We start from the raw sequence: 12,835 nt of genomic DNA, 5'->3' as shown, positions 1-12,835 counted from the left end.
CCTCTACCCCTCAGCTGACATCAGATGCCTGACAGTGCACGTGAGTCTAGGATGACTGTGAGTGGAGAGCAAGGACATCAACAAAACATCTGCACAGCATTTTATAGACAACCACTAGAGAGACAGGGGCTTGCCATGGTCCCCTGGGCAAGCTCTTCCTTACACCACGTCCTGCTACCCATTTCTTTGCAGGTCAATAAAGAGCTGATTCCAAGAGAGGAGAAACTGCAGGTAAGGCTGTTACTCCTAAAATATGGATGTTAAATTGAGTTACGTAAGTGTCAGCAGATGGTGCTGGCACACACCTTTAACCCCAACACTGGGGAGGCAGAGACAGTCGAATCTCTGAATTCAAAGTCAGCCTGGTCTACAGTGAGTTCCAGCAGCCAGGGCTACATAGAGAAATCCTGTCTTAAAAAACCACCAAAATTAGAAAGGAAATAAAAGAGGATATCCTGGTTCAGAATGGCCCCTCTCTCTCTGTCTCCCTCTCTCTCTCTCCCCCTTCCCTCCCTACCCCTCCCTCTTTCTCTCCTTTTTTTCAGAAAGGGTCTCACTATGTCTCCTAGGCTGACCTAGAACTATGTAGACTAGGCTGGCCTTGAACCCCTAGAGCTCCACTTGTCTCTGCTGGAGTACTGCTGCTAAAGACATGGGTCATCATGCCTGGCTAATTCTCCCTTTTTTTTTTTCTTCCCCAGACACTATGTACTCCCAAGCTCAAGCTGTTTCTGCTGAGCTCTCAAGAAGCGGGCCTGTGTCACCTCTTCTAAAGGATGAGCCAGAAGTCATGATGTGACTAACTAATATATGATAATAAAACCACTTTTAAAGAGAACCAATTTCCTAAGACTAGGATGTAGCCCAGTGTAGAACACTTGCCCAGCAACTCAAGATCCCAGGTTTGATCCTCAGCACCTTCCTGGTGGCACCCTACATCTCAGCAGTTAACAATTATAGCACAATCATGAGGATTGGAATTTAGATCCCAGTATTCAGAAGGCTGAAGCAGGAGGTTCACAGGTTCAAGGACAGTCTGGCCAATGGACAACACAGTGGATTTCAGGTCAGCTTGGAAGAGGAAGATCTTGTCTCAAAAAACCATAAAGAAGGACTGAAGAGATGGCTCTGCAGAAAAGAACACTTGCTGCTTTCTGCACAATCATGAGACTTCACATCTCAGTACCCTCCTAACAAGCCAAGTGTGCCTATAATGCCAGCTCTGAGGGATATCTTCTGGCCTCCAAGTGTACTGACTCTCAAGCGCGCACACATACAGACACATAAACACGCACACACAAATAAAACAGACCTTTAAACAATGATAAGTTCAACAACCAAAATCCAGAAAGAACCAATGTCTTCTTTCCTAGGACATATGAGGAAAACCGGCTGAAGTCCTTAAGGTCCCAGGAGCATCTGTATGCTTGCTTCTCCAGGACACAATGCAGAGACAGGCAGAGAGGAGCATGAATAACTAACTGCCCTGAAGAGATACTTCCAATTGAAGACTATTTAAGCTAGAATCATAACTACTACTTACAGACAACTTGTGACAGAGATTGTACAGGGTGTTTCATACTCTTTCTGAATAAGTCCTGCTCAGCTTTTCAAAAATGTCAATGTCTTTGCTTGCTTTAAGGCAGAGGTAATTATTCTTCTTTGTTTTTTGAGATAGGGTTTCTCTGTGTAGCCCTGGCTGTCCTGAACTTTGCTCAGTAGACCAGTCTAGCCTTGAACTCAGAGATCCGCAGGCCTCTGCCTCATGGTGGGATTAGAGGTGAGTCACCACTGTCTGGGCTTATCTTTGATCCCACCACTGTGGACATAGAGACAGGGCAACCCGGACAGCTAGACTAGCCAAATCAGTGAGCTTTAGGTTCAAGCAAGAGACCATGTCTCAATAAATATTGTGGAAAACAACCCAGGAAGACACCTGATGTCAACCTCTAGCCTATTCCAAAAGCAGGATGGGGGCTGAGCAAGTAACAGAAGGCACTAGAAAAAAAAAGGGATATCAGGAAATCAAGGGAGAGCAACTATGGTTAGAAGCTGAGTGTTCTAGCTCTGGAAACTGCTAAAGCTCAGGTTAGCTATTACCTAACAATATAACCAAAGGCAAGTCAGTCTACAAAACAGAAAGGCATACACTCAAAATCACTACCCATACAGAGCCAATATGAGTCAATGAACTAACATGCACATAAACTCTGTACAAAAGTGTCTAGCACACACCAAGCACTAGGTAAGGGCAGCTGCCACCACTAGTATGAAAACCATGCCAGGTTCCCTTGTGAGACAGGCTGAGACAGGCTGCAACAGTACAGGAGGCTCACCCAGATTCTCTGCCTTGTAGGTTATCTTGTTGGGCTGGCAGAAGGGCAGGGAGTAGTATTCGTAAGGAAGCTGGGTTCGAGAGCTGGTGAGCTTCACAGCCTGCAGGAAGGAGAGACTGTTAGTTCTCAATCCACCAGAAACAAGAAGGCTGTTTCAAGCATTCTCCTTGGCACTCACACGTCTCCAGAACTCTTGTATTACCACCCAATAAGCAAGTTCTGTTCGTGGCAGGAAATAGGACTATAGTATGCAATTCCTGTACTGCCCACAATTTTCAATTTTGCTGTAGACAGCACCATATATATAATTAGTTTAAAGCTACAAGGAGATCCAATATTCACTGAGTCTCAACCTCATGGCTGCCGTCCGCAGGAGGCGTTAGGAACAGAGGGGTCTGTGCTCCGGCAGCCCTCTTGCTTCGTTCCTTTTGAGTCCACAACTCTCTTGCCTCAGGCTTTTACCTCACGATCCTCTCTGCTCTTCTCTGAAGCTTTCTTCTATTTAGGTCTCAGCTGAAGTTCCTGCCCATGAGCCCTTCCCAACCATTGTATCTAAATGAACACCCCACCATTCCATTTCAACCTTCCTAGCTGACTTCATAGCATGTCTTATCAAATTGCAACTGCGTATACCAAGCTTCAATTTCTTTCTTTCTTTTTCTTCTTTGAGACAGTGTCTTACTCTGTAGCCCAGGCTGCCCTTGAATTCACAATACTCAGTATTGTCGATACCAGTGTGAGCCATCACCCTTGGTCTTTAAAAATCATTTTTCCCACTTAGAGCACAGCACAGCACAGCACAGCAGGTGTTCATTTAATGTCTGCTAAATGAGCATAGAAGAAAGCATAAAAAAATTAAGTCCTCTATAATGAGAAACTCAAGACTGAGACAGAAGGAGAGTGAAACTCAAATTACAGAGTAAGGCCAAGAAAGAATGGAAAAGGGGTGAGAGGACAAGAAAGAAAAGAAGGGGAGTAAGGAAGGAAGGAGGGAAAGAAGGGGAAGTAAAGACAGAAAGAGAGACAGAGAAACTGTCTAGGGATGTCGCTGAGTTGGCTAGGTGTCTGACTAGCATATGCAAAGCCACAGGTTTTATCCCAAACATCATAAATATGGGCATGGTGGCACGTGCGTCTAATGCTGGCACCCAGGAGGTAGAGGTAGGAGGATCAGAGGTTCAAGGTTATTCTTAGCTAGAAGCCAGGTATAGTAGATCATACCCAGGGTTTCATGGATAAAGGTGCTTGCTTCACAAGCTGGGTGACCCAAGTTTGAGCCACAGAATACATGCCAAGCTGGAACTGCAAAAAGTTATACTGTGACCTCTATATCCCTGCTCTCTCCCAGCTTCACCCCCATACACATTACTGTATGTGCCCATACATAATAACAAGACTGTAAAGAAAGTTCAAGGCCATCTTTGGCTACCTAATAAGCTTGAGCTGAACTACATGACAGCCTGTCTCTAACAGAAGTAGGAAACTATTAAATCATAGATAAAACAGAACTCATGAAAATACTGTAAAACAAAAACAAAAAACAAACTTTAGATGGCTAAGTAGATAAAGGGACTTTCTGCCAAGCCTGACAACCTGATCTCCTGTCCCACAGAGCCACATGGCAGAATGGGAGAAACAGCTCTTTCAGTTTTCCTGACTCCACACACGTGCTGTGGCTGTACCCACACCCACTCATATACACGCAGATATAAACAAACTTAATGTAGTAAGAAAAAAATCTTTAAAGCTGAGTGGTAGTGGCACATGCCTTTAATCCCAGCACTCAGGAGGTAGAGGAAGGTGACTCTCTGAGTTCTGAGTTCAAGGCCAGCCTGGTCTACAGAGTGAGTTCCAGGACAGCCAGGGCTATACAGGGAAACCCTGTCTCGAAAAAACAAACCAACCAAACAAACACCTTTAAATATGAGGGAAATTATTTTTACTACTTAAGAACTACCTGCTATTCCTCATATACCATTTAAAAGTATAAATATTCAAATATTCAAATATATATATAATGTATATTATATATATAAATATATATATATATATATATATATATATATATGTATATATATATATATATAAATAATTTTTCAATTCTGGAATAGGGAATTAAACCTCAAATTATACCATGTAGTGTGGCATACATGACACAGAGTTGTATCACACTTCCAGCTGGGTCTGGAATACATCATATCCCATAACCACTTGCAGAAAAATGCCTACATACTGACCCTAAGTGAGATGCATGAAACAAGTAAATGGCATGTCAGCCTTAAATCAGCGCTTGACTCCAGGATCCCTAGGGAGCCTCAGGTTTTGGAGCTTTTGGGATGCCTGCCTCAAGACAGTAAGAACTTGGATAATGCATGTTACAGAAACTGGTGTCGTGGTAAACTATAATCCCAGAACTTAAGGGCGAATGAAGACAAGAAGTTCAAACCATCCTCAGCTATCCAATGTTGAAGGCCAACATAAGCTATATGAGACCCTGTCATAAAACCAAACCAAATCAACCAAAGCAAGTTATGAATTACAGAAGAAAAATTTGCCTCCCAATTCACTGTTGTTAATTCTTGTTTTCTGGCATTCTTTCTCTGGATGATGGGAGTGGGTAGAGGCATGACCACCCTCCCACATTACAAAGAGGTACATTCCACCTTAAAGTTCTCCTTCCTGCCAGGGGTGTCCTCTCTCACTGCACTTTGGCAAGGCGCTTCATTCTAGGCTGTGGACAAAGGTCAAAAGTGAGAGAAAGGTACAGCAGTGGGAAAGCTGGCATTCCAAAAGCTCTACTATCCAGAGTTTCCCAAGGGCCCTGGGTGAAGTGTCGACCTCAGACTGACATGGTGCCATGTATTCACTTCCTGTGAATTCACTTCCTGTGTCTCACTTGGTGTCAGTGTTTGCATTTCTCTGCATATGACCAGTTGGATCACTTCTTTGCTGCATTATTTTCTGTATCTGTGAAATACACAGAAAATCTATGAAACAAATTTCCCTTGAGCTGAGTAGTGTCCAATTCACGGCACGTAATAACCCTCAGTAAATGTTAATGTTTTCCTGCAAGGTGTAGAGAAGACAGCTACCCCGACATTTGAACAGCTGTTGTGTTACTCAGAAAGCTCATACTGAAAGGAGGAGGGAGCAGCTGAGAGAGGGAGGCAGAGAAAGAAGAAAGCAAATGGAGTATCGTACATGGGTGGGGTGGCATGTGACACACTTCATCCAACAGTGAGGGTGAGGAGAGAGGAAGCAATGAAGACAACCATGTAGTATGGCGTCAACCCTCTTTTTCCCAGGGGAGCTGGCCTCGTCTGTTTTCTCTACAACTCCAGGATGGACACAAACAGCTCAGACAGTCCTCCAGCCAGGCTGCTAGGCATAGGTGCTCCTGAGATCCAAACACTCACTCACCTTGATCTCTACGGGGTCGTTTTGGTGGAAATTGATTGGTGCGACTCCAGGGACATAGAAGGTGCTTCCTTTACACGTTAGACAGAGAAGCAGCAGGAACCTCAGCCACCAAATCTGCTGGGGAAAGAGACTGTAGTTGGAATGGGGAGAGAAGTAAAATTTCCTGCAGGGCAAATCACGGGGAACTTAACCTCTGTTCTGGGAGGCCTGAGGCCCTTGTGTGGCTGCCTCCCAAATGCCTTCCCAGAATGCTACAAGGCATAAGACTCTACATTTCCAGAAATGGGCAACACGATGGTTCAAACAATTACTATCTGGAAGTAAGAAAAGCTGTGGCACTGCTGTCAGCCTGAGATACTAGAATGCTACTCTGTGCTCTCATATGGTGGGTGGATTACAAACGGGCATTTCTGGAAGAGTTCCCAGCAATTCTATTCCTAAGTTTTTGTTTGTTTGTTTTTATTTTACAGTCCTTTCGAAGAGTGGCAAGCCTTCTTAACTACTGAACTATCTCTCCAGCTCCTGAAGACATGTTAAGAAAGAAAGTGTCATATCCCCTGGAAATGGAGTTACAGTGAGCCACTCTGTGAGTGCTAGACATGTTAAGGTATAGCCACTCTACAAAACTGTACAAGGAAGGGCATGTGCCGGAAAATGTTAAACGGATTGAGGGATAGGTTTTTCTTCTTCTGTGTATCTGTTCTTTCTAATGTTTCTATAGAATTATATATTGACATCAATTCAGGGAAACAATTAGCCAGGTATGGTAATGCACACCTAGTAGTATTTAGCAATTAGAGAGGAAGATCCCAAATTCCAGGACAGCCTGCACTGCATGAGATTGGTGGTGATGGGTGGGGTGGCATGTGTGGCACATGACTTTAATTCCCAGAAGAAGAGCCAGGCAATCTTTTTGAGTTCAAAACCAGTCTGGTCTATATAGGATCCAAGACAGCAGGAACATATAGAAAAACCCCGTCTCAACCCTGTCCCTTGATCCCCAAACAAAACAAAACATTCTATCAATGCTGAGGTCTCATCCAGATTATTATTATGGCCATTGTTTTTATTTTCGGTTAACTCTGGCTGGCCTGGAACTTATTATGTAGATTGAGCTGGACTCAAGCTCATAGATATCTGCCTGTGTGCTTCATCTAAATTATGGATTATCCTGAATGTCTGGAAATCAGTGTCCTAGTTTCAGTATGTTTAGAGGGTCTCTATGTGCTCACAACTCAAGGTGAAATCTGTGGAGAGCAGTGGCAGCAACAGCATTTTCTGGAAGCTTGTTAGTAGCATGGACACTCACTCAGGTTATGCCCTGGGCCTGCTGAATCAGAGTGTACACTTTCACAAGTTGCTAAAGGCCAACCATGCATGAAAACCTAACATTCAGGGCGAACTACTCCTGCTAGGATGGGAAGTACAGGCCTCTAACTCTCTCTGGCCAGGCTTAAAAGTGTACACTGGCCATCAATAGGGAGGTGGCTGCCATATGCAAAGAAGGTATTAAATTTGGGGCCCTAAGATATGGGTAGAGCATTGAATCCTACTCTTCAGCTATGTAGTCTGGCCAATCAACATTGTAATGTCCTTGTTTATGACAAGGAATTCATGTAGTAGAAGTGGGGTTGAAATCAGTATGTACTCAAAACTGCTATTGACCTCTATGTCACTGCTCTTTACTCTTATAATATGGGTGTCGGCCTGTATATATTTCTGTGTACCATATGTGTGCCTGATGCCAGTGGAGGCTAGAAGAAAGTGTCAGATCCCCTGGAAATGGAGTTACAAAAATGAACCACAGTCTTCTGGAAGAGCTAACTTCTGAGCTATCTCTCAGTCCCAACTATTCTTTTTAATAATGTGTGTGTGTATTCACATGTTTAACTTCCAGTGTCTTCCCAATTGTTCCCCACCTTTTCTTTGAGACAAGATCTCTCTGAAGCTGGAGCTCATGGACTGAGGTAGACTAGGCTCAGGTATGTGATGCTGTGCCTGCTCACTTTTCCTGTGGGGTGCTGGGGAACTCAGCGTCCTCATGCTTACGTGGCAAGCATTTTACTGACTGAGCCACCTCTCCAGCCCCAAGCCACTACTCTTACATGTAAGGCACTATGACCACTATTCCTGTTAACATAAAGAAAATGTGTTCTGAATTTTTCCTCCTAAGAAGCCTGGCCCAATCTGATAAGAGATTTGAAGCAGGGGCAGTGGATTACAATCTTCAAAGTTTATCAAGCCAATTAAATCTAAGAAGTTGCTCTGTAGAAACAGAACCTTCGGACTCAACTGAGAAACACTGCCCCAGGCAGCTCAAGGCTCCCTTGGGAGCTCAGGTTGCAGAGGAGTGAAAAGGAAATCTCAGAAGACTTCAATACACTGTGGTTCCAAAGTCTCAAACCAAGGAGGCCCTTCCTCCTCCCAAAACAAACAAAACCCAAAAATAAACAGTGAGATTCATGCTCCTCCCAGCCGGAAGGCAACACTAAAAACCAACAGGAACCAGTCACCAATACCTACCAGGCACACCGACTGCCAGCCCCGCACAGGTTGGCAGCTTCAGTCTATTCACCTAGCCGCTGCCTTGTGCTAAGCACCTCCCACACTCGTTTGCTTCGCAATGACAACTACCTGTACACTTCTGCCTTTTTGCAGTGGACTGCCAGTTAGTGTGAGATAGCGATGAAATAACTTGGGGTCTGTGGATGTGGTTTAGTAGAGTGCTTGCCTAGTATACTGGAAGCCCTGGGTTTGACCCTCAGCATCACATAAAACCAGGGGTGGTGGCACATGTCTCTAATCCTAGCACTTGGGAGGTAAGAGGCAGGAGAATAAATGTTCAAGGTTACCCTCAGATACACAGTAAGTTCTAGGCCAGACTAGGCTATATGAAATCCCATCTCGATGCCCCTCCCTGAAACAATAACTTATTCCAGGCCATGCAACCCAAATATAATGGAGTATGTATACTCTGCTGAGACAGGTGAGTTTTAATACAAGATGATGAGAATGTATGATGTAGCAAAAACTAGTAGCATTTACTGAATGCTAATTCTGTGCCAGGCACAGCTCTAGGTTCTTTTCATGTAGAAACTTGTACTCTCACTTCATAACTGGGGTAAGGAGTAGGAGCTGTGGCATCACTTGGAATTCACAATGGCGTCTATCTCTAGTTCCAGAGGATCCAATGCCCTCTGGCCTCCTAGGCATCTGCACACATATGGTGTGCATAAACTCACATAGATACACACATGAATAAATACACATATGCATAAACACATGAATAGTTTTATAAAAAGGAAAAATTTTTGAGAGAAAGTACTTATCACAAGCATGACAAAGGACTCTTTGATATATCAAGAATTCTTACAAAATAATAAAGGGCAAATAATTTTAAACTAAAGGAGTTGACAGTTTAAAAATAAAACTAGGGCATCTGGGCTGTAGCTCAAGTTTAGAACTTGCCTAACATGTATAAGGCTCTAGCACTGAAAAAGACAGTTCAAATAGTAAACTGCAAAATGATACTTCAAGACCATCAGTGTAACCAGCTCTGGCTGTCATAGAAATCCATCTGTTAGTGGGCAGTGGTGGCGCACGCCTTTAATCCCAGCACTTGGGAGGCAGAGGCAGGCGGATTTCTGAGTTCGAGGCTAGCCTGGTCTACAGAGTGAGTTCCAGGACAGCCAGGGCTACACAGAGAAACCCTGTCTCTAAAAAACAAAAAAAAAAAAAAAAAAGAAAAAAAAAGAAAAAAAGAAAGAAATCCATCTGTCTTTGTCTCCCGAGTGCTAGGATTAAGTGTGCTACCACACCCAGCATCTTATTTTCTATTTATCAGCATCACTAACTTAAAAAGAAAAATCAGAGTATAACCAGTGTGGTAGGGCATGCCTTTAATCCTAGCACTGGGGAGGCAGAGGCTGGAGGATCTCTGAGTTTGAGGCCAGCCTAGACTACAAAGCAAGGTCCAGTACAGGCAGGGCTGTTACACAGAGAAGCTCTGTTATACAGAGAAGCTGTCTAAAAACAAAACAAAGTCACAGTATGCTAGACAGAGATAAACTGTATCATCTTTGGGGAGAACAATTAGCAACATGAGAGGTTGATCTATCACCCAGGTATCTGTACGGCCAACATAGATTCTTAGGTATATGAAAAAGTGATCCTTGTTTATGTTTGTATAGTCTATTCTTGTTTGTTTAAATGTTTGGAAACATATACCAGTGGACCTTGTGGCCCATCTTTAATCCTAGCACTCTAGCAGTAGAGGCAGAAAGATCTTGTGAGTTTGAGGCCAGCCTGGTCCACACAGCAAGTTCCAGGACAGCCAAGGCTACACAATGAGACCCTTTTTGTTTGTTTTAAGCATATATCATAACCAAACAAAGTAATCATATTTTTAACATAAACACAGATGGAAATATCCTTAAGAAAATGCCCTGCAATTAACAACACATGAAAACATTTACAGCTATGATGCAGCCCCAGCATCCTGGCAGCTGGGGAAGGAGAATGAGTTTGAAGTCATTCCAGCCTATACAAGGTGGTGGTGTTTGATTTATCCCAAGAATGCAAGGAAGGCTTACTAGTTAAGAGTATACTACAGAAGCAGCAGGAGGACAAATGTACCAGCACAACTAACACAAAAGGCAACTGGCAAAATCCAGCAGTCATCAAAACAACTTACAGTACTACTAAAAAGGAACTTCCCCAGCCAGATGAAAACCCACAGGCACTGATTACACTTAATGGCGGAAAAACTAAATGCCAAGTTCCTCTAAGATCAGGAACAAAGAGAGGATACACATTTTCCCCATGTCTACTCAATTCTATGCTATAAATCAGAACATGAAAGAGATTAATTAAAAATTAAATACATCCAGATTGAAAAAAATGACAAAGGCTTTTATTTGTACACCATATGATCTTGCATCTAGAACACTCTAAGGAATCTATACAATAACTAACTAGAATAACAACTTGAGGACAGTCACAGACAACCAGATTGATATATATATATATTAAATAAATATAAATAAAATAAAAAATATATAAATAATCTTATTTCTACATATTAGCTATAAGGAATTCAAAATAAAATTTAAAACTGGTTCTACTGAGTATTGAAAAAAATAATATATTTAAAAATGTATATTAAAAATACATGTGCACATCTGAGTGTATGTGTGTGTACCATGTGTGTAGGAGCCCAAGAAGGTCAAAGAGTTATAGAAGGTTGTCAGTCACCCTGTAGGTGCTGGAACCAAACTGAAAGAGCAGGCAGGTGCTCTGAGCTGCTGAGCCACCTTCCCAGCCCTTAATACTGTTAACAGAACGACCTGGAACTGGATGTGGCAGAGTAGTAAAACACTTGCTTAGCATGCTCATATACATTTTGTTTTGGTTCAAAACATGGTTTTGCTGTGTAGCCCTGGCTGGACTGGTGCTCTCTATGTAGCCTGGGCTGGCCTCAAATTCATAGTAATAATCTTCCTGCCTCAGCTTCTTAAATGCTGGGATTACAGGATTGGGCTAGAAAGATGATTTTTAAGGGCTTCTATATTGAAAATTACAGAACACTGCCAAGAGAAATGGAAGATTTAAATAACTAGAGACATTCCAAGTTCACACAGAGTTAAGATAGAAAACACTACTTCTGGGGCTGAGGTCAGTCGTTAAGAGCACCAGCTGCTCTTCCAGAGAACTCAGGTTCAATTCCTAGCACCCAAATGGCAGTTCACAACTGGCTGAAATTCCAGTTTCAGGGGATCCAACACCTTCTTCAGGCCTCTGTGGGCACGTTTGTGTGTGTTTGTTGTGTGTGTGTGTGTGTGTGTGTGTGTGTGTGTGTGTGTGTATGTTTTTTGAAACAGGGTCTCTCTACATAGTCCTGGCTATCCTGTAGCTTGCTATGTATGTAAACCAGGCTGGCCTTGTACTCACAGAGATCTAGCCACCTCTGCCTCCCAAGTGCTGGGATTAAAGATATGTACTACCACATCAGGCACAAGTTAACCTTAATTTTGATAACTACAAAGGATCCAGAATATCCAAAGCAGATTTAAAAACAGAATTGGATAATTTATACAATTTTCTAAAATACTATAAAGCATAATAATAAAATGGTAAGGATAGACATAGATATCAATCCAACCAAATTAAAAGCATAGAAATAAATCTTTCCATTTACGGTTAAAAAAATGTACATTTCTAGGCCATGGACAGGTGGAAAATCTTTTTAAGTGACATATGTAATAAGGGCCTGGTTCAGGATACATAAAGAACTCTTACAACTTAATGAGACAGCAAACATCCCAGTTAACAAGTGGTCACGGCCTGGGGGTGTGGCTCAGTTGTAGAGCGCTTAGGTTCAACCCTAGCACGGGAGGAGGGAAGGAGGTAAAAATGATGTGTATGCTCATTCCTCCAGAGATGATGTACACAGATCCACAAATGGCACATCAGAAGATGCTCACTGTCTGTCACTAGAGAAATGTAAACCAAAGCTATAGTGAGGTACCACCACATACTTACTAGAATGACTGAGTAAACAACCAAACGGAAATAAAACAAAAATCAGGCAAGTATGAACCAGGATATGGAGAAACTGAAATCCTCACTGATGGGAATGTGAAATGACTTTCAGGAAGTTTGACATAGAAGTTAAACATAAACTTACTCGTCAGTACTTCCAACGATAGGCATCAAATCAACATAAAGATGTATGTGACTGTTTAATCACAATAACTGTCTCCTTATCCCTGGTTTCATTTCCCATAGTTTGAGCTACCCACAATCAATTGAGGCCTGAAAATACTAAACAGAAATTCCAGAGATAAATGATATATAACCCTTTAACTTTTATTACTACTAACATAAATGTTCCACTTTATTATTAAACATTGTTGCTTACACCTCCCCAGGAACTCAAGTACCCCAGGATGACCTTGATCTTTCTATCTCTACTTCTTGAATGCACCACCTCACTTGGTTTAGGTGGTACTGAGGATTGAACCCAAGGCTTTATGCATGCTAGGCAAACAGTATACTACCCAATTCAGACCACCAGCTCT

General features: G+C 42.5%; 1 protein-coding gene across 2 annotated transcripts in view; it reads right to left on the bottom strand.

Annotated features, from left to right (window-relative positions):
- Window positions 1-12,835, bottom strand: part of Tm9sf4 (transmembrane 9 superfamily member 4) — a 46,869-nt gene that overhangs the window by 24,286 nt on the left and 9,748 nt on the right. Inside the window, exons 2-3 of one of the 2 annotated variants that reach the window (XM_034494267.2) lie at window positions 5,757-5,870; window positions 2,337-2,436 (exon numbers count right to left, since the gene is read on the bottom strand). In XM_034494267.2, coding sequence (XP_034350158.1) covers window positions 2,337-2,436; window positions 5,757-5,870 — 214 coding nt within the window. Of the gene's footprint in view, window positions 1-2,336; window positions 2,437-5,756; window positions 5,874-12,835 lie in introns of both variants that reach the window. The other variant, XM_076930007.1, reaches the window with a different exon arrangement.

Source organism: Arvicanthis niloticus, chromosome 2, assembly GCF_011762505.2.
Source record: "Arvicanthis niloticus isolate mArvNil1 chromosome 2, mArvNil1.pat.X, whole genome shotgun sequence".
Taxonomy (NCBI): Eukaryota; Metazoa; Chordata; class Mammalia; order Rodentia; family Muridae; genus Arvicanthis; species Arvicanthis niloticus.
The sequence above is the reverse complement of the archived record's forward strand: the minus strand, read 5'-3'. Positions and strand labels throughout refer to the sequence as shown.